This window comes from Neofelis nebulosa, chromosome 5 (assembly GCF_028018385.1).
Source record: "Neofelis nebulosa isolate mNeoNeb1 chromosome 5, mNeoNeb1.pri, whole genome shotgun sequence".
NCBI lineage: Eukaryota > Metazoa > Chordata > Mammalia > Carnivora > Felidae > Neofelis > Neofelis nebulosa.
This window is the reverse complement of record NC_080786.1, coordinates 84,283,974-84,310,389: the sequence shown is the minus strand read 5'-3', so window position 1 is coordinate 84,310,389 and position 26,416 is coordinate 84,283,974. Positions and strand designations below refer to the sequence as shown.

The following is a 26,416-nucleotide window of genomic DNA, read 5'->3' as shown; positions in this document are numbered from 1 at the left end:
GCCTTTCTTCATCTCTTGTTACAACCTTTAATTTAACGTCTAGTTTGATATAAGTATGGCTACTCCAGCTTTCTTCTGACTTCCAGTTGCATGATAGATAGTTCTCCATCCCCTCACTTTCAATCTGAAGGTGTCCTCAGGTCTAAAATGAGTCTCTTGTAGACAGCAAATATATGGGTCTTGTTTTTTTATCCATTCTAATACCCTATGTCTTTTGGTTGGCACATTTAGTCCATTTACATTCAGTTTTATTATAGAAAGATATGGGTTTAGAGTCATTGCAATGTCTATAGGTTTCATGCTTGTAGCGATGCCTCTGGACATTGCCTCACAGGACCCCCCTTAGTATCTCTTGTAGGGCTGGTTCAGTGGTGTTGAATTCCCTCAGTTTTTGTTCATTTGGAAAGACCTTTATCTCTCCTATTCTAAATGACAGACTTGCTGGATAAAGGATTCTCGGCTTCATATTTTTTCTGTTCATCACATTGAAGATTTCCTGCCATTCCTTTCTGGCCTGCCAAGTTTCAGTAGAGAGATCCATCACGAGTCTTATCAGTCTCCTTTTATATGTTAGAGCACGTTTATCCCTAGCTGCTTTCAGAAATTTCTCTTTATCCTTATATTTTGCCAGTTTCACTATGATATGTCGTGCAGAAGATCGATTCAAGTTACATCTGAAGGGAGTTCTCTGTGCGTCTTGGATTTCAATCCCTTTTTCCTTCCCAAGATCAGGGAAATTCTCAGCTATGATTTCTTCAAGTACACCTTCAGCACCTTTCCCTCTCTCTTCCTCCTCTGGAATACCAATTATATGTAGATGATTTCTCTTCAGTGCATCATTTAGTTCTCTAATTACCCCCTAATACTCCTGGATTTTTTTATCTCTCTTTTTCTCAGCTTCTTCTTTTTCCATAATTTTATCTTCTTTTTCCCTATTCTCTCCTCTGTCTCTTCAATCTGAGCTGTAGTCACCTCTATTTTATTTTGCAGCTCATTAATAGCATTTTTTATCTCCTCCTGGCTGTTCCTTAGTCCCTTGATCTCTGTAGCAATAGATTCTCTGCTGTCCTCTATACTGTTTTCAAGCCCAGCGATTAATTTTATGACTATTACTCTAAATTCACTTTCTGTTATATTGTTTAATTCGTTTTTGATCAGTTTGTTAGCTGTCGCTATTTCCCAGAGTTTCTTTTGAAGGCAATTCTTCCGTTTCGTCATTTTGGATAGTCTCTGCAATGGTGGGGAACTGCAGCGCACTTCGCCTGTGCTGTCTTGAATAACTTGCATTGGTGGGTGGGGCTGCAGTCAGACCTGATGTCTGCTCCCAGCCCACCACTGGGGCCACAGTCAGACTGGTGTGTACCTTCTCTTCCCCTCACCTGGGGGGGGATTCACCATGGGGTGGGGTGGCCCGACTGGGCTATTTGCACACTGCCAGGCTTGTGGTGCTGGGGATCTGGCGTATTAGCTGGGGTGGATCAGCAAGGTGCACAGGGGTGGGAGCGGCAGGCTCAGCTCGCTTTTCATTTGGTGATCTGCTTCGGGAGGGGCCCTGCAGCACCGGGAGGGAGTGAGACCCTCTGCCGGAGGGGATGGATCCACAGAAGCACAGTGTTGAGTGTTTGCGCAGTGCAAGGAAGTTCCCTGTCAGGAAATGATTCCCTTTGGGATTTTGGCTGGGGGGTGGGCAAGGAATATGGTGCTGGTGAGCGCCTTTGTTCCCCTCCAAGCTGAGCTCTGTTGTCCGAGGCTCAACAATTCTCCCTCCCGTTGTCCTCCAGCCCTCCCGCTCTCCGAGCAGAGATGTTAACATATGACCTTCCAGATAAGTCCCGTTTGCTGTCAGAACACACTCCATCTGGCCCCTCCGCTTCTGCAAGCCAGACTCAGGAGCTCTGTTTTGCCGGCGGGCCGTCCCTCTGGCCGGCTCCCTCCCACCAGTCTGTGTAGCGCGCACCACCTCTCCATCCTTCCTACCCTTTTCCGTGGGCCTCTCGTCTACGCTTGGCTCGGGAGAATCCATTCTGCTAGTCTTCTGGTGGTTTTCTGTGTTATTTAGGCAGGTGTGGGTGGAATCTAAGTGATCAGCAGGACGCAGTGAGCCCAACGTTCTCTTACGATGACATCTTCCGGAGCATCTCCTACCCCTATTCTCTTTTTGATGATTTTAAACATATTAGTTTTGTCTTTCTCTGGTTGCTTTATGATGTCAATTTTCTTGGGAATGACTTCTTTGTTAGTGGATTTATTTATTTTTTAGAATATTTTCTTTGTGTGCTTTGAAGTTATTTTTTTCCTTCTTTTTTTGATTTAACTTTATTTTTTATTTTTCTAAATTTTTATCCAAATTAGTATATGGTGAAGCAAAGATTTCAGTAGAGTCCTTAATGCACCTTACCCATTTAGCCCACCCCCTTCCCACAACCCCTCCAGCAACGCTCAGTTTGTTCTCCATACTTATGAGTCCCCCTCATTTGTTTTGTCCCCCACCTTGTTTTTATATTATTTTTTGTTTCCCTTCCTTTATGTGCATCTGTTTTTTCTCTTAAAGTCCTCAAATGAGTGAAGTCATATGATTTTTGTCTTTCTCTGACTAATTTCATTTAGCATAATTCCATCCACGTGGATGAAATGTCAAGATTTCATTCTTTTTGATTGCTGAGTAATACTCCATTGTATATATATATATATATACCACATCTTCTTTATCCATCCATTGATGGGCATTGGCTCTTTCCGTACTTTGGCTATGGTTGATAGTGCTGCTATCAACATGGGGGTGCATGTGTCCCTTCGAAACAACACACCTGTATCCCTTGGATAAACAGCACACCTGTATCCTTTGGATAAATGCCTAACAGTGCAATTGCTGCGTCATAGAGTAGTTCTATTTTTAGTTTTTTGGGGAACCTCCATACAGTTTTCCAGAGTGGCTGCACCAGCTTGCATTCCCCCCAGTAACGCAAGAGATCCTTTTTCTCCTTGCCAACATCTGTTGTTGCCTGAGTTGTTAATGTTAGCCATTCTGACAGGTGTAAGGTGGTATCTCATTGTGGTTTTGATTTGTATTTCCCTGATGATGAGTGATGTGGAGCATTTTTTCATGTGTCAGTTGGCCATCTGGATGTCTTCTTTGGAGAAGTGTCTACTCATGTCTTTTGCCCATTTCTTCACTGGATTATTTGTTTTTTGGGTGTTGAGTTTGATAAGTTCTTTGTATATTTTGGATACTAACCCTTTATCTGATATGTCATTTGCAAATATTGAAGTTATTATTATTAGTGATGGTGATGGAAGCTCTGGTAGTGATGGAGGCAGCTCTGGTGAGCTGCCCTTAAGTGGTACTTCCCTTGTCTACATTTCTCTCTTTTTCTCTGTGTCCACTGTCCCTGTAGGATGGCTCTGAGTTTGCCTCTTTGTAGTCCCCATGGCCCTCAGTTCAGAACCAACTCCTGTAGGGTGGGGCTCTACTCCCCAGGATCAAGCAGATTCAGGCCTTGAGCCAGCTGGGGTTTGGCCAAGTTCACAGTGGCACCATGAACTTTGTTCTTTTCCATTTTGCCCTCTGCCAGTGAACAGCTGCTGGTTGTGACTTTCCTTGGCCTCTGTTCCTGGGTCAGAGAGCAAGGCTGGTTTTGTCCCCTGCCGCTATGGCACACTGTCAATCATATTCCCTGTAGCATGAGTCCCTAGCCCACCACTCTCCATTCCTTAGGTGGAGCCCAGTGAGCTGATTGTGCTAACCTCCACTCCATACTGCACATTTCTAGTCTATTTCTAATCCACAACAGTGGTCACTTTGTTTAGCATGGTCACATGTTAAAAGATAATGAGACTTTTATTTAGAGCAGTCTTCAGTTCGCAGAAAAATTGATTGGCAGGTACTGAGATTTCCCACATACCCCATGTCCTCCACATATGCAGTTTCATCCACTATCAAAAAGCCAGCTGCTGTTTAAACTTCCTGTTCAAATACATTTTCAGGTTGTCAAAGATTCTCCCAGGTGTCAATTTGTTTATTTTGAAAGGAGTGGTAGTATTTTCTCCATCTACTTACTAAGCCTTCAGTAGGAAAAAAGCAAGTAATACTACTTTGTATTTTGGTTTCAAAAGAATATTGAATAAGGGAGTTAAATTAATTATGATGGTGCTGTTTCTTATACAAGAAGTATTTAACCACATTTTCTACTGAGTTTATATAAACTCAAAATCATATTATCATTAGTGTATCATCTACAATTAGAGCATTTTATGCCAAGCAAAGAGAAGAGCTATAGTTTGTAAGAAAAGCATGTTGCAAGGGAAATAATAAGAAACATTAAAGAACAAAAGCTTTGTTAACGCACAAAATATATCCAAGGGTTTAAGAAACTCTTAAAATGCAGCCTATTAACTTACTAACTGGATGTCAGTTCACTGTGAAGACTAAAGTAGAAGTTTAATATATTAGAGAATATAGAAAGTAGAGGTAACAGAGTGGCACCAGTTTTAGGTAATATTTCATCTAATTCATAATCATCGTAAAGAGCACTTCACCAAGAAAATAATCCTTGTTTTGGTCAGATGGGTTTTCTCATTCACACTATGTACATCAGATGACTACATCTACCTCCTCAGGTTTGCCCTCTCTGCTATCATTATTAACAGTGGGACCAGCAGGACCAAAATGGGGACAATTGAGGGAATAAAAAAGTGAAAGGTATAATAAAGAGACCAAAATATATGTGCATGGATGGCCAGCTTTGGGCTTGTGATACATTCTTCCCATGAATTTCACTGCAGTTTTGGGTAAGATGACTCCCACCCCCCCATCCCGTTCAAAGGAGGGGCCCATGCTGACGTGCCTGATGCTCAGAGCATCTTGCTAAAAACCTGTGATGTGACGAATATGTTATTTTTCAACAATCTGGATAAAAATGCAGTCTTCTATTTTCATCACACAACTTGACTCAATCTGCAGCATGTGAGTATGGGAAGAAGAAACTGCAATAAAAACGGTCAGAGATCTGGGGCCCCTGGGTGGCTCAGTCAGTTGAGCGTCCGACTTCGGCTCGGGTCACGATCTCGCGGTCCATGAGTTCGAGCCCCACGTTGGGCTCTGGGCTGATGGCTCAGAGCCTGGAGCCTGCTTCGGATTGTGTCTCCCTCTCTCTCTGCCCCTCCCTTGTTCATGCTCTGTCTCTCTCTGTCTCAAAAATAAATAAATGTTAAAAAAAAAAAAAAGGTCAGAGATGAAGTGTGTTTTAAGAGCCTGAATTCTCCATTGTAGGTAAATAATGTTTAGAAAGGTAAATCGTTAGATTTTGATATTATAAAACATTTTTCAAAATTCAAAATAAATAAGAATAATCAATTTTTGACAGGCTCTGAGTGCTTAAAATAATTTTGCTTCCACCATAGCACATGCTATGTGCTTGACACTGACTCCACTGAAACTGAGTTCTAAGTGAATTCATAAATATTAGAGATCAATGTGTGTTGTAAAAAATGATTTAAAAAATCGATAAAATGACATCATCTGTTTTTTCTTCCAAGAGTTTATTTAAGTTCAAGTTAGTTAACATGTCCTGCATTATTGGTTTCAGAAGCAGAATGTAGTGATTTATCATTTACATACAACACCCAGCGCTCGTCACAAATGCCCTCCTTGATGCCCTTCACCCATTCGACCCAACCCCCCCATATACCTCCCTTCAGCAACCCTCCATTTGTTCTCTATAGTTAAGTCTCTCATGGTTTGCCTCCCTCTCTGTTTTTATTTTATTTTTCCTTCACTTCCCCTGTGTTCATCTGTTTTCTTTCTTAAATTCCACATATGAGTAAAATCATATGGTATTTGTCTTTCTAAGCATATACTTATTTGCTTAGTATAATACACTCTAGTTCCATCCACGTTGTTGCGAATGACAAGATTTCATTCTTTTTTGGTGGCTGAGTAATGTTCTATTATATACATATACCTCCCATGTTCTTTATCCATTCATCAGTCAATGGACATTTGGGTTATTTATATAATTTGGCTATTGTTAATAGTGCTGCATAAATATTGGGGTGCATGTGCCCCTTCAAATCAGTATTTTTTTTGTATCCTTTGAATGAATACCTGGTAGTACAATTGTTAGATCATAGGATAGTTCCATTTTTAACTTTTTGAGGAGCTTCTATGCTGTTTTATAGAGTGTCTGTACCAGTTTGCGTTCCCATCAACAGTGTAAGAGGGTTCCCCCTTCTCTGTATCCTTGCTAGCATCCATTGTTTCCTGAGTTGTTAATTTTAGCCATTCTGACAGGTGTGAGGTGGTACCTGGTATCTGGCAGTGGTTTTGATTTGTATTTCCCTGATGACGAGTGATGTTGAGCATTTTTTTCATGTGTTTGTTAGCCATTTGAAAACCTTCTTTGGAGAAATGTCTGTTCATGTGTTCTGCCCATTTCTTCACTGGATTATTTTTGGGAGGTTGAGTTTGATAAGTTATTTATAGGCTTTGGATACTAGCCCTTTGTCTTATATGTCATTTGCAAATATTTTCTCCCATTCTGTAGGTTGTCTTTTTAGTTTTGTTGATTATTTCCCTTGGTGTACAGCTTTTTTTCTTGATGAAGTGCCAATAGTTCTTTTTTGCTTTCATGTCCTTTGCCTCTGGAGATGTATCTGGTAAGAAGTTGCTGTGGCCAAGATCAAAGAAGTTGCTGCCTATGTTCTCCTCTAGCATTTTGATGGTTTCCTGTCTCACAGTTAGGCTTTTCATCCATTTTGAATTTATTTTTGTGTATGGTGTAAGAAAGTGGTCCAGTTTCATTCTTTTGCTTATTGCCATCCAATTTTCCCAACACCATTTGTTGGAGAGATTGTCTTCTTTCCATTGGATAGTCTTTCCTGATTTGTTGAAGATTAGCTACGCTATAGTTGTGGGTCCATTTCTGGGTTCTCTATTCTGATCCATTGATCTATGTGTCTGTTTTTGTGCCAGTACCATACTGTCTTGATGATTACAGCTTTGTAATATAGCTTGAAGTCTGGAATTGTTTTACTTTTCTTTTTCAACATGACTTTTTGATACTCAGGGTTTTTGTGGTTCCACACAAATTTTAGAATTGTTTGTTCTTGCTTTGTGACAAAATGCTGGTGGTATGTTGATAGGGATTGCATTGGATGTACAGATTGCTTTGGGTAGTTTAGACATTTTAACAATATTTGCTCTTCTAATCCATAAGCATGAAAGTTTTCTCCATTTCTTTGTTTCTTCTTCAATTTCTTTGAAATGATGTGATCCATGCAAGTGACTCACATGCTGTTTTTGTACTTGCAGGTTTTAAATCCATTCTACGTGTTCCAAGCCTTTACCCTAACTTTGTGGCTGTCTCAAGGTTACATAGAATACTCTGTGGCCATCATCATCTTGTCTATTATCTCCATTGTCTTAAGTGTGTATGATTTGCGACAGGTAAGAGCTAAAATCACAGTTGGGTTCTATTAAGCTTATGGTGCACAAAAAGCAAAGCCTATGGGTTTTCCACTGACAGCAAAGAGTAGCTTTGTGAAACTTAAGTCATAAAGCAAAAAAAACAAGGGCTTACTAAATGTGAGAACTCAGGAGGAGATCTTCAGAAATAGCAGGTAGATGTAAATGTCTTTGCAAACCCGGATTTATCGACTGAAGGCTGACCCGCATACAGTGTTCAGAAAGACTCTGAAGCTGTATCTGAGTATGGTGGGAAAGAATGCTTTGATGGATTAATGATGACAGCATACCTTTCCATCATTGTTCATCTCATAGCTATTAAAATTTTTTAAAATGTTTTAACTTATTTTTGAGACAGAGACAGAGCATGAACAGGGGAAGGTCAGAAAGAGAGGGAGACACAGAATCTGAAGCAAACTCCAGGCTCCGAGCTGTCAGCACAGAGCCCGACATGGGGCTTGAAGTCACAGACTGTGAGATCATGACCTGAGCTGAAGTCAGATGCTTAACCGACTGAGCCACCCAGGCGCCCCATCTTGTAGCGATTTAAAGTCTTCCTTTTTAAAAATAGTCTTCTTTTTTAAGTTTATTTATTTTGAGAGAGAGCAAGTGAGCATGAGCAGGGAAGGGGAAGAGAGAGGGGGAGAGAGAGAATTCCAATAAGGCAACATGGGTCTTGATCTCATGAAATGCTAGATCATGACCTGAGTTGAAATCAAGATTCAGACGCAGCTGACTGAGCCATCCAGGTGCCCCAAAATAATCAGTCTTCTAAATGAGATAACAGTGCATTCTGAAATAGAATTTTGCTGAATATTACTTATAACTCCACAGTCCCTGCAAGTCTCAGCCCCCACAGTATCTTTCTAGAAAACGTTTGGCTACTTTGCTTAAGAATCAACAGCCTGAAAATCAGGAGGCAACCCCAAAAACGATGTCTCACTGTATTTTCTGTATGTTTTTGAAAACTTGACTATGGAATTAGCTTTGTAGAGATGGGGCTGGGGGCTGGGCATTGTTACGGTACACTGTGTCAGCCTGTCAACTCTACTGCACTGTTGAAACTGCCTAGTCTCAAGTTTCATCCTTCATCTCCAGGGAAAAAAACTAAGATCCAGGGAGCTTGTTCCAAATCAGAGTTTGGTTTTGTGACAGAGTCAGAGCTTCTGGCTCCTCATAAAATGAAATTCTGCCACATGTGCGATATTTCCTTAGCATAAGGCACTTTCCAAAGTAGTGTCACAGCTGGGAATGAAAGTCAAACACAAGTGTTGAGAAGGGAGATGAGTTCTGGATGTCCACACAGTGAGGACTGGGCACAAGTCAGAAAGGCAGACGTGGGGCCTTTACATAAGCCTAACTGAAAGGGAGCTTTCATTCCTATTCCATTTCAGTGGCTCAACAATATTAAATCTAATATCGGCTTGTTATCTGGTTTTAGATCCTACAAATTTTGAGTTATGAAGTCTTTGATGAGAAATGAAAGACAATAGATATGTAAAGAGTTAGGAAACAGGATCTAAAAATGAAAAGTTAGATGAATGGAGATACTTTGAGCTGGAGACCAGGCTACTAGGACTTTGTTTTGTTTCTGGTTTTCTGCCTTTTTAAAAAGTGAGTACCTAGGTGTGTTTTTTCACAAACTAATTTATATCACAAAGATGTGAAGAGTGACCAGCAACTTGCCTGGCTGCCGAGGCCTGGGGGAGAGTAACTGTCTTTCTGGTGAACTCTGGGCCTTTGAGCAAAAGCATGACCATAGACACCAAGACAATAAAGATCTGACTATTCTGCTGAGTCTCAATAGAAAAGTAGAGTGTCCTACACATTTGATAATGTGAAGCCAGCAGATAGAATTTCTAGTTTCTGGGTTTTGAGAAATCTTTCCTTAATGGAATATCTGATTTGATACGTGCAAGCCATTCATACACTTTCTGGCTTAAGTCACACATCAGTGAATACAGCCCTTCTCGCATGTCGTTCCTTCCACTGGGGCGACATCTACGCACAGTCACCCGGATATATCGTCATAAACCATCCAAGTGTTCTCAGGAAAAACACAGAACTCTCTGAGGCCTTTTGGGAGGGAGAACTTATCTAGTCAGATTGAAAACCTCCCCCTTACCTCTCCTGTTTGTGTTACTTGGTGCTGTTATAATCAGTTTCCTCATCTGTAGAAGGTGTGTATGTGTGTGGGCATGTGAGTGTGTGTTGGTGTTAGAGTTGAGCGAATTAAATGAAACCATCACTTTGAATACTTATATTTCTGGTACATAGTAGGCACTTAGTAAAATGTTAGTTCTTGTTATCATTGATATTGCTGTTGCTGTTTTTATTATTAAAAGTTAGGGAAAGTTGGCAAGGGACAGATGGGAGGGGGAGGGGGTACAGAGATTGAAGAGAACAGGAGGCAGCATGGGACCATCGGGACAGGGCTGGTAACAACTGCTGGTTCACTCATATGAGCCCGAGGACTCTGTTTTCCTTGGGCTCACTTTCCTCAGCTATATACATGGTGGAGGTTATACCCTACTTTTTTAGGTCTCACCATTTTAGGATTCTATCATTTTGCCAGGGCCACTGACAAGGAATGTAAAAAAGCCCTTGAAAACTTTCGAATGCTAGTAAGAAATTTTCTGGCCACTGGAAATCTGAGAGCATGTGCTGCAAACTGGAGTTAATTCCTATTGGACCCTAATAGTGTTCACTTGGACTTTAGTCCTAAACTACTCAAGTCAGGATGTGTATGAAGAATAGAAACCTGTCTAAATTACCCTAATCATCAAAGGGATATGTACTATAAATATGTACCAGTAGCTCATAGGACTGAAAGACGAAGTACAGTGGACTTTAATGGAGCCTGTACCCATGAACTTGGGTTACTCTCTCCAGCCTCGTATTCCCTGACAAGCATGAAAGTAGTACACATATTTTGGGGCAAGCACTGCAACCCCCCTCCTCTTAGAACTCTGGCAGCCTGCAACTGGTTTGCTCTAGGTGGCTCTCTCTTTCCACTGGCACACATAGTTGGAACGGGGGTATCTGACCCAGCGGAAGCCAGTCCATCAGCAGGAATGATGCCCATATATCTTTTAGCCTGGGATCCAAGCCTAAGACTTGAAGCTATCTGTCATGCTCTGTCAGGAATGTGATCTGAAAAGTGATGCTAGGACCAGGGTGGCAACCCTTGATCCTTGTGTGTGGACAGCAGAGAAAAAAACTTGCACAAAGAACGAACCAAATACACAGAGACAGAGGTGAGCCATATGGAGCCCAGCAGAAAGGGAGAGGGCAGAGAGACAGAGACCGAATGAATAACCTACTCTTCATAGCATTTCCTGCTCTTGTTTGAAGCCCTTGGGAGCTCTGGCTTCACTTCCCACCTTAGGTTAGTGAGATGTCCCTGCATCTTCACAATTTCTCATCTGCTTAAACCAGTTTAACCAATTTCTGTTGCCTGTAATCAATGGGTCCTAAGTAAATGTGGTGTTACCACTTGATGTGTTACACCCCTTACAATATTTCCACATATTTCCCCTGACTTAAATACATACTTCCCATCTACATGTTTATGACAAATTTCAGTCTCTCCTCAAGTTCCTTTACACTATTTTTTTCATTTGGAACGTAGGTATAACTGTCTTTAAGGAAACAGGAAAGAAATATAGAGATTCCTGTGTGGGAGTTGGGAAGGGTTACAGAGAAAACAGGTTTGATTCAATACTCTAGAGGGCAATGTTTCAGTGAGAGAATTAGTCAAGATTCCTAAGCTCCTGACCCATTAAGTCAAAATATCCAAGGTAACAAGAGGAATCTATGCTTTTTCACAGTTTCATAACAGGTGCTTGTCATGCATTCTGAAAGCTTAAGAGCTGTTGTTCCAGAGGAATCCACCAAAAGACAAATTCAAGCACTAAGATCCCCAATACATGTATTTATTTATTTATTTATTTACTTATGTCATCATTAGCTAAATATATATTTCATTTTTTCTCCTCTATAAGATGCAGAGAAATACAAGTTTATGTGGAGATTTACTTATGTATTTATTTGTTTTAATAAAACAGGAACATACTTTGTACATTAATCTGGAACTTGCATTTGTCACTTTACAATAAATATAACGGCTATCTACCAAGTAAATAAATAATTCTAAATCACGTTTAAAAATAACGGTGTGAAATTCCATGGCATATCATAATTTGTTCAGCCATTCGTTTATTTCTAGAAAATAGGGGGCTTCCTTTCTAATTTTTGCCACCACAAGTATGCTGAATTACACACAACTACAATATAGATGTGTCCTTACATATGAGTGTTTGCATTTGTTTTTAGTAAAATAATCAAAAGCCAGGTTGTTGAATCAAAATGTATGTATATTTTGGATGTTAATAGATCCTGCAATATTTATTATTTTCTTAAATAAAATAACGGCAACATATGAGAGTATCCATTTCTCCAGATCCTCACCAGTGTTATATATTGATGTTTAAATTTTTTTTAGTCTAGTGTATTTTAAAAAAATTGTGTCCCAATGATGTTTTAATTTATATTCCACTAATTATTAGTGAGATTAGATACATTTTCCTCCAATAGATATATGCATTTTTGTTTTCTATTTATTGTCTCTTTATATCCATCATCCATGTGGAAAAGTTTTCTTTCTTAGTCTATCATTTTTCCTCTGACTTGAATTTTGTCAGATATTTTAAAATGTGTGCAGTCAAATATGTTTCTCTTTTTCTGGGTTTCTGCCTTTCTTGTTTTGCTGCTCAAGTGCTCTTCTAAAAGTAGGCATGCTCTGTTCTATTTGTAATTTTCTCAATATTTATTTTAAAATCTTTAATGAATCTTAAATATTCAGGTTCTACATCTTAAAATCCCTACATGTCTTTGTTTAAAATAGTAACTGACCTGGGAACTTCACTTGATGGCAGAACTGCAAAAGCTTTAACAAGGAGACATTAATTCCATTAGCAGTTAATATTTGGGTTTTTTTTTTCAAGTTTTATTGATTTATTTTGAGAGAGAGACAGTGCGAGGGGGGAGGGACAGAGAGAGAGAAATACAGAGAATCCCAAGCAGAGTCTAAGCTGTCAGCACAGAGCTTGATGGGGCACTTGAACCCACAAAACCGTGACATCATAACCTGAGCCGAAACCAAGAGTCAGACTGTTAACTGACTGAGCCACCCAGGTGCCCTTGCAGTTAATATTTGTTAACAAAAGCTTATCAGACCCAAACTCTAAGGGATCTTGTAACATTATACAAAATGGGCCAGTTGCCTGAAACTATTTTTGCAGTTTAAATCACAAATGCTCACCAATCAATATTTCTTTAGCACAATTTGTAACGGGCTCCCCCGGTCTGTGACAGATGTGCTTGTGTGGGGCATGGCAGCCTCTAAAATGATACGCATGTGGTTGTGGTGTCCTCCCACCACCTGAGACGGAGGGATGGGGACAATCAGGGAGGTGAAGTGACTTGCTCGGTAATCGTGGCTATAGATCCCAGCCCCGGGTTTCCTGATTCTACATCAAGTACTTCACACTGTCCCACGGAGCAAAATCTCAAAGAGACCTATGCATTTCCTTGCAGCAGTAAACGATTGATAATTTTATTACGAAAATATTTGGGAAAGGGGCTGCTAGAAATGGAAGGAGCATCTACTGTCATTTACAAATCATGCTAAAAATATAACAGCTTTTGAAAATTGCAAGAGGGGAGGTGTTTGCAGGAGTGGAATAAACTATCTTTCTGCATCTACTGTGGCCCCAAATCATGCAGCAAAGAGAGAGGCACCTTGCCTACGCCAAGAAACACCCTCGGCAGCCCCTCTCTAACAAGTTTGGTGTAGGTATGAGTGTAAATTGAGCTGGCACTCAACTGTATTTACACTGAGCCGTGTTGCATACTCTATTGCTGGCTCCACAGGCGGCCGCTAGAAATAGCACTGAGAGTATCTGACCCATGGTGCTTTGCCTTTAGCCATGACTGAGCTGGGCTCAAAAGACACCTGAGTTAGTGCCCTCATTACTCATCTCTGGAGGAAATCCAGCCACAGCAAACACAAGGACACACAGCAACAGATGCCGGAATAATAACAATATGCAAATTAGCCTTGGAAACTGATCCTGGTCCCACTAAACTGGGACTGGAGAAACCAGAGGGGGCCTAATGAAAATCAGGCAACGAGCTTCCAAATCACGGCAAGCATCATAGCACCTGATTTCTCCTAGCTGGTTGGTTGTCATAGAGACCTGTGTTTGTAGAGTTTCTGGGTACATTAGCTCAGAGAGGAGGCTTATATTATCCTTCTCCAGTGTTGTTGGGAGACGTGGAATAATTCAGTTCTATTAAGTAAATGTTTGCTGAGGGCCTACTATGTGACAGACTCCAGGGGTACATAGATGAGTGTTTGGCTCTTTGAACCACCTGCCTCACACAGGAGACCTGACAAGAAAACGCCTGTAATGGAATTGGTCATACACTAATACAGGCGGAAACACAGGGAGCAGAACAATGAATTCTTTCTGAGATGTTAGAGACTTATGGAGTGGAGGTGACGTTTGAGCCAGACTTTATGTAAAGGATTAGGAGTTTGCTGGTAGAAAACCTGTGTGAGCATTCCAGGTAATAGCTTGAACGAAGGCATGGAAGCATGGCAGGTTTCGCAGAATGCTAAGCCTGATGAATAAATCCAGCTTGATGCCATAATGATTTTTGAGAGGGCATTTTGAACTTATACTTCACCACTTCCAAATGTGTTGATTATCATCCTCTTAAGCTAGGGTGAAATTCTCATGGCAGTGACTAGAAGAGTTTGCTAAGCAAGAAAGTAACTTAAAGAAATTTATAACAAAGGAAGGTTATTTATCTTCTTAAAGGAAAAAAAGCTATTTTTAAACACTTTAGGGGAACATATTCATCAACAGAAAAGGCTTTAGAGTCAGATAAACCCAGGTTTTACTGTCAATCTTAATACTTAGTAAGTAAATGATTGAAGACAAGTTACTTTAACATTTCCAAGACCCTGGTTTGTTTTTGTTTTTTTGTTTTTTGATTCTTTTTGGTCATTTTATTTTGTTATATGTACATTGGAGACAATAACATCATCATAGGATTATTTTGAGGAGAAAAAAAATCAAGCAATTCATTTCAAGTGCTTACAACAGTGCCTGGCACGTAGTAGTTGCTTACTGTTTTAAAGTGCCTAATAATAATAATACTGTGAGCCATTTATAAACCCCAGGTTATTTCTTCTATGAAGTCTTAGGGGCTTTGACTAAATCTCTGATATGCAAAACATATCCGTATCAGACATGTTGAGTTTTGAAGGAGCTTGAAAATGATTCAATTCAATGTCATTTGTTTACAGAAAGAACAAGTAACATAAAGTGAAATTTCTTATATACAGGTACATGGCTGGTTAGTGGGTAAACTTGACCCACGACTCAGGAGTCCTGAATGAATCCAGTGTTCTTGTCCCAGAACCACGGCTGACTTTCTCGCTATTACCCATCAGTAAAATGGATGCCCCAATAGGCAAGCCTCAGAAAGTCAAGTTAGGGCAATGACTATGTACCTAACGAACAGCAGTAGCATTTCTTCCATTCAGTTGTTCCAAATGATTGAAGTGTTGCCTTTCCTAAAAAAAAAATGGAGTAAATAAGAAATTGTTCTGTATAAATAGAAACACGAAATTTATTAATTTCTCTCAAGAGGAAAATTGTGTAATTGTGTGTAATGTTTATCTGGTGACATTGGCTACCTTAAAAATCATCAAGAGGGCAGATAAAAATAATTTACCCTATCATCTAAAAGGGAAAGTTTTATACTTGAATTAGGTTAAGCTATGTTTAAAGTACTGTTGACGGTATTCAGATCTCTTCTACTTAGAAGTATCCAAGTAAGTGACGTCCATACAGAAGGAGGCAGTGCCTTCCAAGGATGCTTCTGCCAATGGCGTCGCCTACAGTCAGTGTATGGAACTGTGTGGACAATTTGCCCTCACTCCTCTGCCTTCCTGTCTCCTGAGTTATCCCAGTAGATGCTGCCTTCGCTTCTCCAGGCTGCTTCCATTTCCTCCACTTAGCCCAGGGTGGTATCTCAGTGAATTCCACCCTAAGCAAATCTTCCAAGGGGATGCATTAGACAAAACAATGCTGTTTTTCCAACAGCAACTTTCTTATTAATCATTAACCCTTGCTGAGCTCTTACCATCGTAATGAGTAATATCCAAAGGGATAACTAAGAGAAGCATTACTTAAATTTTGAAAACCCTCTAGAAGAGGTACTGTTAATATCTCCACTTTCAGATGAGGAAAAGGGAGTTAACTAAGCTGAATAATGCCTAAGGGGAAGCACTAGGGTTCTGGAGCATCATGGCTTCAGTCTCCAGACTGACCCAATAGGAAAATCCACCAGTTTGTAAAGGAGGGGATAAAATTCCACGTAAAATCAAAACATAACTCAAATATTCCCAGGCTTCTACAATGGAAAGATCAAATTCATTTTTCTTGTTTTATAGACAGGGAAACGGGTACCGAGAGGGAACCTAATCTGTTCATGGTCTTGTTCTTCCCTTGTGTCATCGTGCGCCCTTAAGAAGTACAACCTCGGGGACTTAGCGTTGGTCCTTGGGGACAGTGGTTGTGCATTATGTTTCCTGGAATTGAAATAGCACTAAACTAATTACCATATTTGTTGCTATAAGTCGGGGGTTGGCTGCGGTAGGAATTGGGGCAGGGAAGCAGAAACGCTAAAGTAGAGCGTGAGCCTTTGCCCAAGGAAGTTTTGCTGTGTGACAGGCTTGGTATTTACAGTATTGAGATCATGTGGTTTTCCGGTTATGGACTATCTGATACTTAAACGTTGACTTTGAATTGGTAGCAATCAGTGAAGCTGCACAACCTTGTGGAGGATCACAACAAAGTCCAGGTTACAGTCATGGTAAAGGACAAAGGTACGTGATATGTTCTGCCATCTTCAGCATCCTGATATTTCAGAGTGGAATCAGTCCCATTTGTTATCGATTATTAGTTGAGGAGAAAACCTCTTCTGATGAAACCCAGGACGGAGGCTAAAGTAAGGTAAATAAGACTTTTCAGATGACAAACTTAAGGAGGAAAGGTCAGGCAAACTCTGACCTGCTTTTCCAGGACCCAGACGGTGAGCACCTCACTGAATTTTGTACCCTGAGTACCTTGCATGCCTCCTCCTGATTGAACCATTTTGACCCAGTGTCTGAGTCGCTTCCAATTCCCTCTGCCTTCCCATATTTCACTCACTGGAATGTTACTGGGTAAGCTTTCTTGAGGCGTTTTGATTTCCCCAACTAATGATCCCAAACAGACCTTGAATTCTAACACTTCAATCTGTTATCCAGAATCCAGACCCGAAGAATGCTTGTAAATGGTATTTGCTCTGACTTACCCTGGGTTGGGGTGGCCATGGCTCTCTGTAAGGAGCAGGGAGTTGCAGCCCAGAGTAGCAGAAACTGGCTGGGTGGTTCATCCCAACAAGTGCTCTCCTCTCAGTGCTCATCCCAGTGCTCATCCCAAGTGCCCTCCTCAATGCCCATCACCCACTTTCCCCTCCCCTGCAACCCCCATCAACCCTCAGTTTGTTCTCAGTATTTAAGAGTCTCTTGTGGTTTGCCTCCCTCCCTCTCTGTAACTTTTTTTAAATTTTTTTCCCCTTCCCCCATTCTTAAGTAAAAACAGGAAAAGTTCAGCCAGTCACGGGAACTTTGTTGTGTAGGTTTGCAGAAGCTGGAATCCCATCTCTTGGTTCCTGGGGATACTCTTATTCTTCCAGGAAAAACTTCATTGCCATGTGATGCTATCCTGATTGATGGAAGCTGTGTGGTGACTGAAGGCATGCTCACAGGTAGGCCATTGCCATGGAGCTGCTTCTTTCCTGTCCAACATCTCGGCCAAGAACAAAGCAGATCAACATATCCTTACCTGCCTGATATTAAGATATTGAAAGATAGGTGAGGTAGACACGGCTAGGCTATTCATGCAGGTGAAGACTCCATAAATGCAAACGGGATAAAATGTATCCCGTTTATATAATGTATACCCGTAATATAAGAATCAAATAATAAATACAAAATTAGAAGAAAAGTCTAATATATGTGATTGGTTAATTTCCTGGTGCGTGGGGTGAATAAGATCGTTTGGTTCAGAGGACGGTGAGAAAATAGACTACTTGATGCACGATGTCTTCATAAACATGAGCATGGTTTACACACCTATCCAAACAGAACACAACCGGAAACCAACAACTCTTATAATTGGCAGGATGCAGAGATTTTATACAGCTCTGCTCTCTGTAGATGGAAAACGGAGCCCCAGTTTTTGTGGAAGAGTATTGAGTTGAACCTTCAGGAAAGTCAGTGTAACATTCTGTTCTTTAGAATTGTGTTTCCAGTTGATCCGACCAAGCAGAAAGCCAGTTTTCTTGTAACAACGTTTTGAACTGTCGTCCTTGCTCTCATTTGCGCTTTGAATTTGTGTAATTAGGAAGGCACTATTCAGAAAATATTCTTTAGGCAAAAACCAAAACACATGGGACACCATGATGAGAGAAGAAACTATACAACACAAAAATAGAAAGAATGTGTCTTTCGTGCTTACAAATTGTTGTGTTTTTCTGTTCCCAAGTTGCTAAAGACAGGAAAACACACACACACACACACACACACACACTTTTTTAATATCACCTAAATGTAAAGAGAATCATCGATTCCTAAATTGTTCAACACAAGCAGATTTCACATTAAAAATGGGTCTGCTTAATTTAAAATTGAGACAAGGAAATGTAGTAAACATAACTATGCTCGGTATCATTACAAAATGCCCCTTTAGTGTGTTGAAATCTAACTGCCTTATAATGATAGTGATGAGGATTTGCATACTGATGATATCTTTCATCCGGAATGTTGCCATAGCACCCCACGTGCAAACCTCATGCCCAAGAAAAACTGGCCTCCTAAACCAAAGACAGCAACTGTCTCACATTTCCCAGCAGCCTGCCAGTGAAGAATGGCTTCTCTCATTGGTGACAGAGCATGGCTGTGAGAAAAAAGGGAAGGAGAGATCGCAGTGTTTACTCCGCTGGGTCTACTGACTGGGGTGTTTGGTTCTTGCCTTACTTCTGAGGAAAACTCAGAGAAAGAAATGGTGGAGATGGCAAACAAAGCTGCCTTTCAATGTGCAAAACTGACCTAAAATGATCTTAAGCAGTGAGTGGCTTTTCTTAGGTCTACTTCTAGAAAAAGAAGGTCACCAGCATTAATATCTGTGTAAACTATGTACTGGTAAAAATCCGTTTTAGAGACAGACACATAAAACAGAAATATATTTCTTTCTCATTGTTTTCTTTGGAAAGATCTAAGGCCATCATACTCTAAATACTTTATTACATAGTCTACATAGATCTGCCCACTCACGTACACATTTGTAAAAAGGATCCTGATTGAACAATAAGATTATGCTTAGATTCCTGAAACTGCATATGTCTTCCTCGAGCATTTGTCCAAGAATGTGACTCAGGTTTTTTTTTTGTTTGTTTTTTTGGGTTTGTTTTTTTTTTGTCCCATGTGCAAACCAGTCTTTCGTATATATAGAAGTCTTTATTTAGAAGAGAATTAGCAAATACTCCAAACATCTTTAGAGCAATGAATGTTTTAGAAATAATTTTTATATCTCACTTCATCATAGGATAAACAAATTAGGAATTATTATAATGCCCAATTTACAAATGAGGAAATGCACGTGAGAAGGGACCAGACTGCCCAGCTAGCCAGTATCAGGGCTGGAGGTGGTATTTTTTGCTCCCAGACGTGAGGGGCCACCAGAGTGAGGAGGAAGCAGATTCTAAGAGGGGTAGAGCTGACATTCCTTGTGCCTCCTCATCTTTTTCTCTCCACTGGGTAGTCCTGCCCATAACACACATCCATTGTAGGGTCTTCTTCATCCTCCTCTCCTTAGCCTCGTCCTACTGCCATAAGCTCAACTATGCAAGAAACGTAATTGTATAACTACACTTACTTTTTAATTTTTGCTCCAAATCTTGCCATCCTTGAAAGTAAGCAGTGTTGCAAAATATCTGGTCCAAGCCAGACAGTTGTCCCCACCAGTTGGCAGGTCTCCTGACTCAAGTCTGGCTACTTGAAGTTGTGCAAGGCACTGGGGAGGTGGGTCTGTCTAGGGCAGCCCTCCTTTCTGTTGCTTCCACTCTGCTCTGGGCTTGAGAAATGTCCCAAGCCTATCTCCCTGTAAAAAGAGGCCTACTGATGCCTCTTTCTCTGTTTCCACAAACTTCTAGGGTCTTTCCTTACCTTACTTTTGTGCCGGCCCCTTCTCTCAAGTACACACAACATCTAAGCTTCCTTTGGATTTTCTTCCAACTCCCAATCTAGGGATTTTTATGTAGCTAGAAAAGTAGTGGAGGGAAGACAGGTGAACGGGAAAACTTTGTTCTTATTCTCATGTAGTCTCTAAAATTCATGGTCAAACTTACAAATGATGTGTAAAACCCAGAAGCCAGCTATCAACTTCTCTATCCTTTCTGCCTCTGGAGACAATGGGCTCCTTCAAGATCTAGCTCCTCATAAAGTGGTCAAGAGGCAAAAGGGGGATATTATGGGGGAAATTATGTTAATGCCTGGAAACTTTCTTTTGGCACAAAAGCTAATTTTTCTTATTTCTTATATGTATTAGGCACTATGCTAATATTTTACGTATATTATTTCATTCAACCTATGAATCTATAAGGTGGGAGAATCTGAGGGCCAGAAAGGATAAGTAATTGGTCTAAAGTCACACAGCTTAAAAGTGGTAGAGTTGCTATTTGGATTCATTTGTTCATTCATTCATTCATTCATTCCACAAATGTATATTAGCTCCTATTCCAGAATGCTCTACTATGTGCTAGGGATACAACAGTGAACAAGGCAGATAGTAATCTGTCTTCATAGAGGTGATGTTCTAGTGGGGACAAAGAAAACATGAAAATAGGTAAATGACATAAATTTCCAATGCTTATAAATTCTATGAAGAAGCGAAAACACTCAAACCCAGGCCTTTTGACCTGGGAGCCCATGCTTGAAACTACTGCTCCCTCATTCTCTTAGAGGTGATTATGGCAGAGAGTGGCAGGATTCATTCACTCTGCCACAATCCCATCCTTCTCCCTCTACTCACAGAATCAGCGATGTATTTGAAACGTGTGTGTGTGGTGGGGGGGAAGTATGCAGAGATCCCAGTTGGGTACACAGAAATTTTCCTAAGTGGTGATTTCCCATTTACATCCTGTCCGACAAGCTTATAATGAGTTAATAAGTCTTTTCCCTCTTCCTTTTTCCTTTCCTCCAGTCTCTCACTTCTCCTTTTCTTTCAGTTATTCATTTGCCCATCCACTTATTCAGTAAAGGTTCAGAAATGCCTCCTCTGTGCCAGGCACTATGTTGTGTGCTGGAGTCACCAAGACAAATGAGAGATGGCCACTGCCCTTACACAGCTCACAGTCTAATGGCCCCAGAAGTAGAAACAAAGAAGGGCATGGCATTTCAAACACTGCTTCCATGCAGAGGCACTGGCTCACTGGGGACAAGGGAGAGAATCCCGCTTCACAGCACCAGGACTTCCGGGTCCTAGAAGCCACGTGAAGTGGATGATGAATGTTTTTCCTTGTGAAACACTCTCCGAGCTACTTAGAATTCCATAGATTTGTAGGCAAATTGTCCTTTCTTGAGATTCCAAGAAAGGCCAAGCATGAGGCTCCTTATTAATATGTGAGTAGTGTAAAAGAGACTTGAAAGTCATTTCTGTGTAAAATCATATCTGATTTGAATGTTATCTTTGGAACATTATCTCCAAATGGCTTCCATCCCTGGTTGATTGAATGTCTGCCTGCCACGAATGTCATTGGTTGTGTGTGCAGAAACTATCCACTAATATTAGTCTATGAATATATAATGGATTAATATTCAGTGATTCATAGGCATAAAAACATTAGAAATCATCTCTAAGTATCTGCTTTCACAAAGGTAGATTTCAAAACAATGTGGTATGATGATTTGGAGATTTGTCAAAATGTCCTATCCCTTTTCCAAAGCCACTTAGACCACAAGTGGTAAATCCAAACAAAGGATAAATATCAAACAAAGGCTAAATATCATAATTTTTAAAGACAGTGAGTTAGGGACAATGCCTGGCTAAAGGAATTTCCTGAGATTTTTCAAGATCACTAATAAAAATTGTATGGCTTCTTGCACCTTAGGATATAAAAAATGCACCATGTAGAAAACTGGTTGTTGAAAAACCAATCATAGGAAAACCTGGGCAGTTGTTTTTATTCAGTTCATCCAGGCATTCAGCAAAAATAAGTCTTTTCAACCTATCACATACCAGCAAGGAAAATGAGGAATATACAAAGTTATATATGTCAAAGTCCTTGCCACCAGTTATTACTTAGGAGAGATAGAACCTAGATTTTGTAACTATAATCAATAGAATACTATTTCCAAATTAGAAATATGACATGTTATTTTGCTAATTGAACATTTAGCAAAAGACTGATGGAATTTTAAATTCATTCTAATGCTTTTTAAATCTGGGAGTGAGGAAGTTATTAGCACTTTTATTTTTATCTCTGAAATGTATCCTTTTGAACTCTGAGCTAATTTTCTTTGTATCTTAAATACCCTGTCTTCCCACCATCAGGGGAAGTAGAGGAATGGTATCATCTAAGAATACATATATATATATGTATAACAGGATATGCAAGTGGCTTAGATTAGCTGGAGTGTGTAGGAAAAAGAGCCAGTAATGCTCAGATTGTGGTGGCTTTGAAAATCTACCAAAAGAGTTTGCACTTGAGACCCCTCCAAAACTTACCCTATGTATCTCTTCATCCGGCTATTTACCTATATTCTTTACCAGATCTTTTAACAAACTGGTAAATGTATTTCCCTGAGATCTATAAGCTGCTCTAGCAAATTAATTGAACCCAAGAAGGGGATTATGGGAACCTCGGATTTATTAGTCAGAAGCACAGTTGACAATGTGGGTTTGCAATTAGCATCTGAGGTGGCATGGGAGCAGTCCTGTGGGACTGAGTCCTTAACCTGTGGGATCTGATGCTATATCTAGAATTGAATTGAATTGAATTGAGTTGAATTGAATTGAATTGTAGGACAACCATCTAGTGTCACGGAATTGCTCGTTGTGGGAAAATCCCCATCCATACAGCATCAAGAGTGTGTGAGTGCAGTAGTAGCCTCATAGCAAAGGAGACACATAGGAGGAAGGACTGGAGGTCTTTTCCAACTCAAGAGGTCAAGGCATATTGTGGGTGAGATACTTTTTCATAAAAAAGAAATATTAGTTCTACCATAGACTCAAATTATTATTATTAAAATGGTTTTCATGTCAAGGAGCCAATTATAGGTAATCCATTGGTAAGGCAGCCACCACTAGATAGTGATTGCTAGTGAAGCCCTTGGGACCCAAACGCAAGAGTCCAAGAGTTACTTGGTGAGACATACTCATGGAGAAAAGCAGTTAGGAATTGGGGAATCAGACCATGAGAGAGCAGAGCACGGGAAGAGGAGGAATCAAAGGTGATTCCGAGACTGTAAACCTGTCACTCAGCAAAAGGATGATACCACAAAGAAAAAGTCAGGAGGATGTTTAGTGGTAAAAATATTAGTACGGAGGTGCCTGGATGGCTCAGTCAGTTAAGCATCCGACTATTGATTGTGGCTCAGATCATGATCTCCCGGTTTGTGAGTTCAAGGCCCGCATTGGGCTTTCAGCGCAGAGCCTGTTTGGGATTCTCTCTCTCCTTCTCTCTCTGACCCCCCCCCCACTCTGTCTCTCAAAAATAAATAAAATAAAAATTAAACAAAATAGTATGGATTTTAGGTATGTGGACTTAGGGATGCTAGTGGGATATCCAGGTTGGGATGAACAGCCCACCATTGGGAAACATAGAACAAAAGCACAGGAGAGAGGAAATGAAGATTAGACATTATCGATCTAGCTATTTAATTAATTGTTAATTAACACTTTAATTGTTAATTAATTATGTATTAATGAGAATGGAGCTGAGATCATCCAGAAAGAAAAAAGAGAGGCCCTGTCTTGTTATATTGGTTTTTATCTTTCACTGCAAGCTCCACAAAGATCATGAAGAACATTTAAGAGGTTTTATGAAGGCATAATTTCTCATTCATCTCTGTACTTCTAGGACTGCTTACCTCTACCCTTACACTCAATGTCCCAAACATTCTCAACCATTTTTAGTGCCAAGGGCACAGAATGATCTTTCACTTCTTCCAAGAACAATTTCCTTTCCTCCTTGATCTAGTTGGCCTCATTTCCTTTTGAGTTGTCATTTATTAGTTGTTCTGGAAATGTTTCCTGGTCCTCTGGGTTAGATCTTCAGATCACCCAGTAATACTACCAAAATCCTTACTTTATTGTACTTTAATCATTTATTTACTGCTACTTACTGGCTTGACTCCCTGGGCTTTCTGAGGGAGGGATTTCTGTTTTGTTCATTATTTTAAGCACCTAGAACAGTGCCTGGCACAAAATAAGCACTTAAAAATATTTGTCAAGTGAATGGATGAATGGGTTGATAAATAAATGAGAGGCAAATAACAATAGCTATATACTTGCTTTATAGCTCCTTAATTACCTAGCATAAATTTGGGCTTAAAGAACACTTGAGGGGACAATTAGGTGACAACTATCTTTGTTAAAATGGCCTGCTTTTTAAATTACGGCAGCAAACCATGCAGACCAGGTATGGAAAATATAGGTGGACCTTAAATAAATATGTAAAATATAACCAAGTACACCACTGCTTGCATCGCCAGCATCCTTGAGAAATCATCTGACCCAGGAAATGGGCATTAAGACCTGAATAGCTATGGTTTGTATACTGTCTCAAAACTGTCAGGCACCAGCTCTAAATACCTGAGTTCACACAGAATCAACAAAACACAATCTTCTTTAGGAGAAAGCATACCTGTCACAAAGACGCCACTGCCCCATACGGAGAACACCGTGGCCTGGAAATCCCACAGCTTGGAGGACTATCGGAAACATGTCCTTTTCTGCGGGACAGAAGTTATCCAGGTCAAGCCGTCTGGGCAGGGGCCAGTGAGAGCAGTTGTTTTGCAAACAGGTTAGTAGATTCCACTTTTGTAAATGTAGTCCCTGCTTAGAGGTGGGGGAGTTGGATTGGGGAAATTAGGTTTAGGATTATGGAGTTTGCCACCTTCTGGTAATAACAGTCATACTTGTTTCTAGTCAGATCCTTATTTATTCTAAGTTGCCACCATTTCCAACCTCACTGGTTCATTGTTAAAACCCTTGTCTAAGATGAAATACATCGATGATACAGAGATGAAATACATTGCCTCAAAGGCAAGACTGTGTTCTTGTTTGTTTGTTTTTTATGTCCCCAGGCTTCTTTCCTTTTCCCTCTATACCAACTCTAAGTGATTCCCAAGAAAAAAGTTCCAACCATTATCACCTGAGGACTTTCTCCTTTCAAACTGCTGCTTGCTGGGATATTTCCAGGTCCCTGCTGGATGCCTCCCTCTGGGTTCCCTACAGACACTTCAAAGTCAAGGCATCGAAAGGACTTATCCTCCTCTTTCTGTCGACAGCATCACCATCTAGCCGGTCTGTCCACATCACCTTTAGCTTCCCACTTTCTCCCGTACCAAGTAGGACACCACATCCTGTCAATTCTACAAATACCTCCTGAGTCTTGTCTCCCTTTCCTTCATCCCTAGGACAGTTGGTGTTTTGTCCAGGCCTTTCATCATCTCCTGTCTAACCATTGCAACAGAAATATTCTCTTGACTGTTCCCTTTCAGCTTTTGCCTCAAATACTTTGCCTTGTCTTTTGTTCCACCTCCCCTTGGATCTGCTACCAAGTCATATTTCTAAAGCAGAATTTGAAGCAGTTTACACACACCATGCTCAAAAAGTTTTCAAGACTACTAATCTTACTCCCGGTCTTTCACAGGACATCACACAGACAACACTACCCCTGACCTGTGTTTCTGCCAGCCACATATGCACAGATCCAAAACCCACCTTGAACTTTGTTGTCTCTATGTGTTAGCCTATGATTCAATTGTTCTACCTGATTTTTTTTTAATTAAAAATATCAAGTTTTGCTTCAAAGGGGTCAGTGGGCATGAGCTTATGAATGGAAATCATGGGAACCACCTTATCTGAGCTTGTAAAATGCTGAGGCAACAAGTTAGAGAAAACTCTGCTCTTTTTCTCCAAAGCCTACAAAGCCATGTTTGAGGAGACTATATGTTTACCAAGCAGTGGGATTAAGGCGTGTTTCATACAACAGTGGTTCATATCTAGTAGCCCCCCTTTTGTTGCCAATAACTTAGATTTTAATGAAGATCTACTAAGTGCTATGCCCTGAGGGCTAAAGAAAAAAATTAGGAGACATTCCTTACCCTTAAAGAGGATTGTGGTCTGGTGCAGGAAACAGTGTGGAGTTAGAGCTAACTAAACACAGAGCAATGATAGATGTCACATGATTAAGTGTTACAGGGACCCCAAAGAGGGGGAGAAATTATTTTTGATAGGAAGTGTGGGAGTAGAACTCTGAAAATATTTATTTGATGAGGCGGCATTTTGAGCCAAGCCTGATAGGATGGGAAAGATTTAGCCAGTCCTAGCAGAAAGCTAAAAAAACATGCTAATCTATTTCTGCAAAACACAAAAGAAGGACTGCCTTGGAGTTTTCTGAGAGCAGTGAGCAGTAAAGAGATAAGTCTAGCAACACAGGAGTATACTGAGGGTTGACAGGATCTGGAATGCCGTGCCTAGAAATTTTAACTTTATTGCAAAAAATCAGGGGTTCTGGAAGGTGTTTGGGCATAAGAATGACATG

At 40.4% G+C, this 26,416-nt stretch overlaps 1 protein-coding gene across 2 annotated transcripts in view; it reads left to right on the top strand.

The window, feature by feature from the left end:
• Positions 1–26,416, top strand: part of LOC131512341 (probable cation-transporting ATPase 13A5) — a 116,266-nt gene that overhangs the window by 34,817 nt on the left and 55,033 nt on the right. For both annotated transcript variants that reach the window (XM_058730865.1, XM_058730864.1), the window contains exons 7-10: positions 7,310–7,444; positions 16,355–16,427; positions 17,225–17,353; positions 24,500–24,670. In XM_058730865.1, coding sequence (XP_058586848.1) covers positions 7,310–7,444; positions 16,355–16,427; positions 17,225–17,353; positions 24,500–24,670 — 508 coding nt within the window. The remainder of the gene's footprint in view (positions 1–7,309; positions 7,445–16,354; positions 16,428–17,224; positions 17,354–24,499; positions 24,671–26,416) is intronic.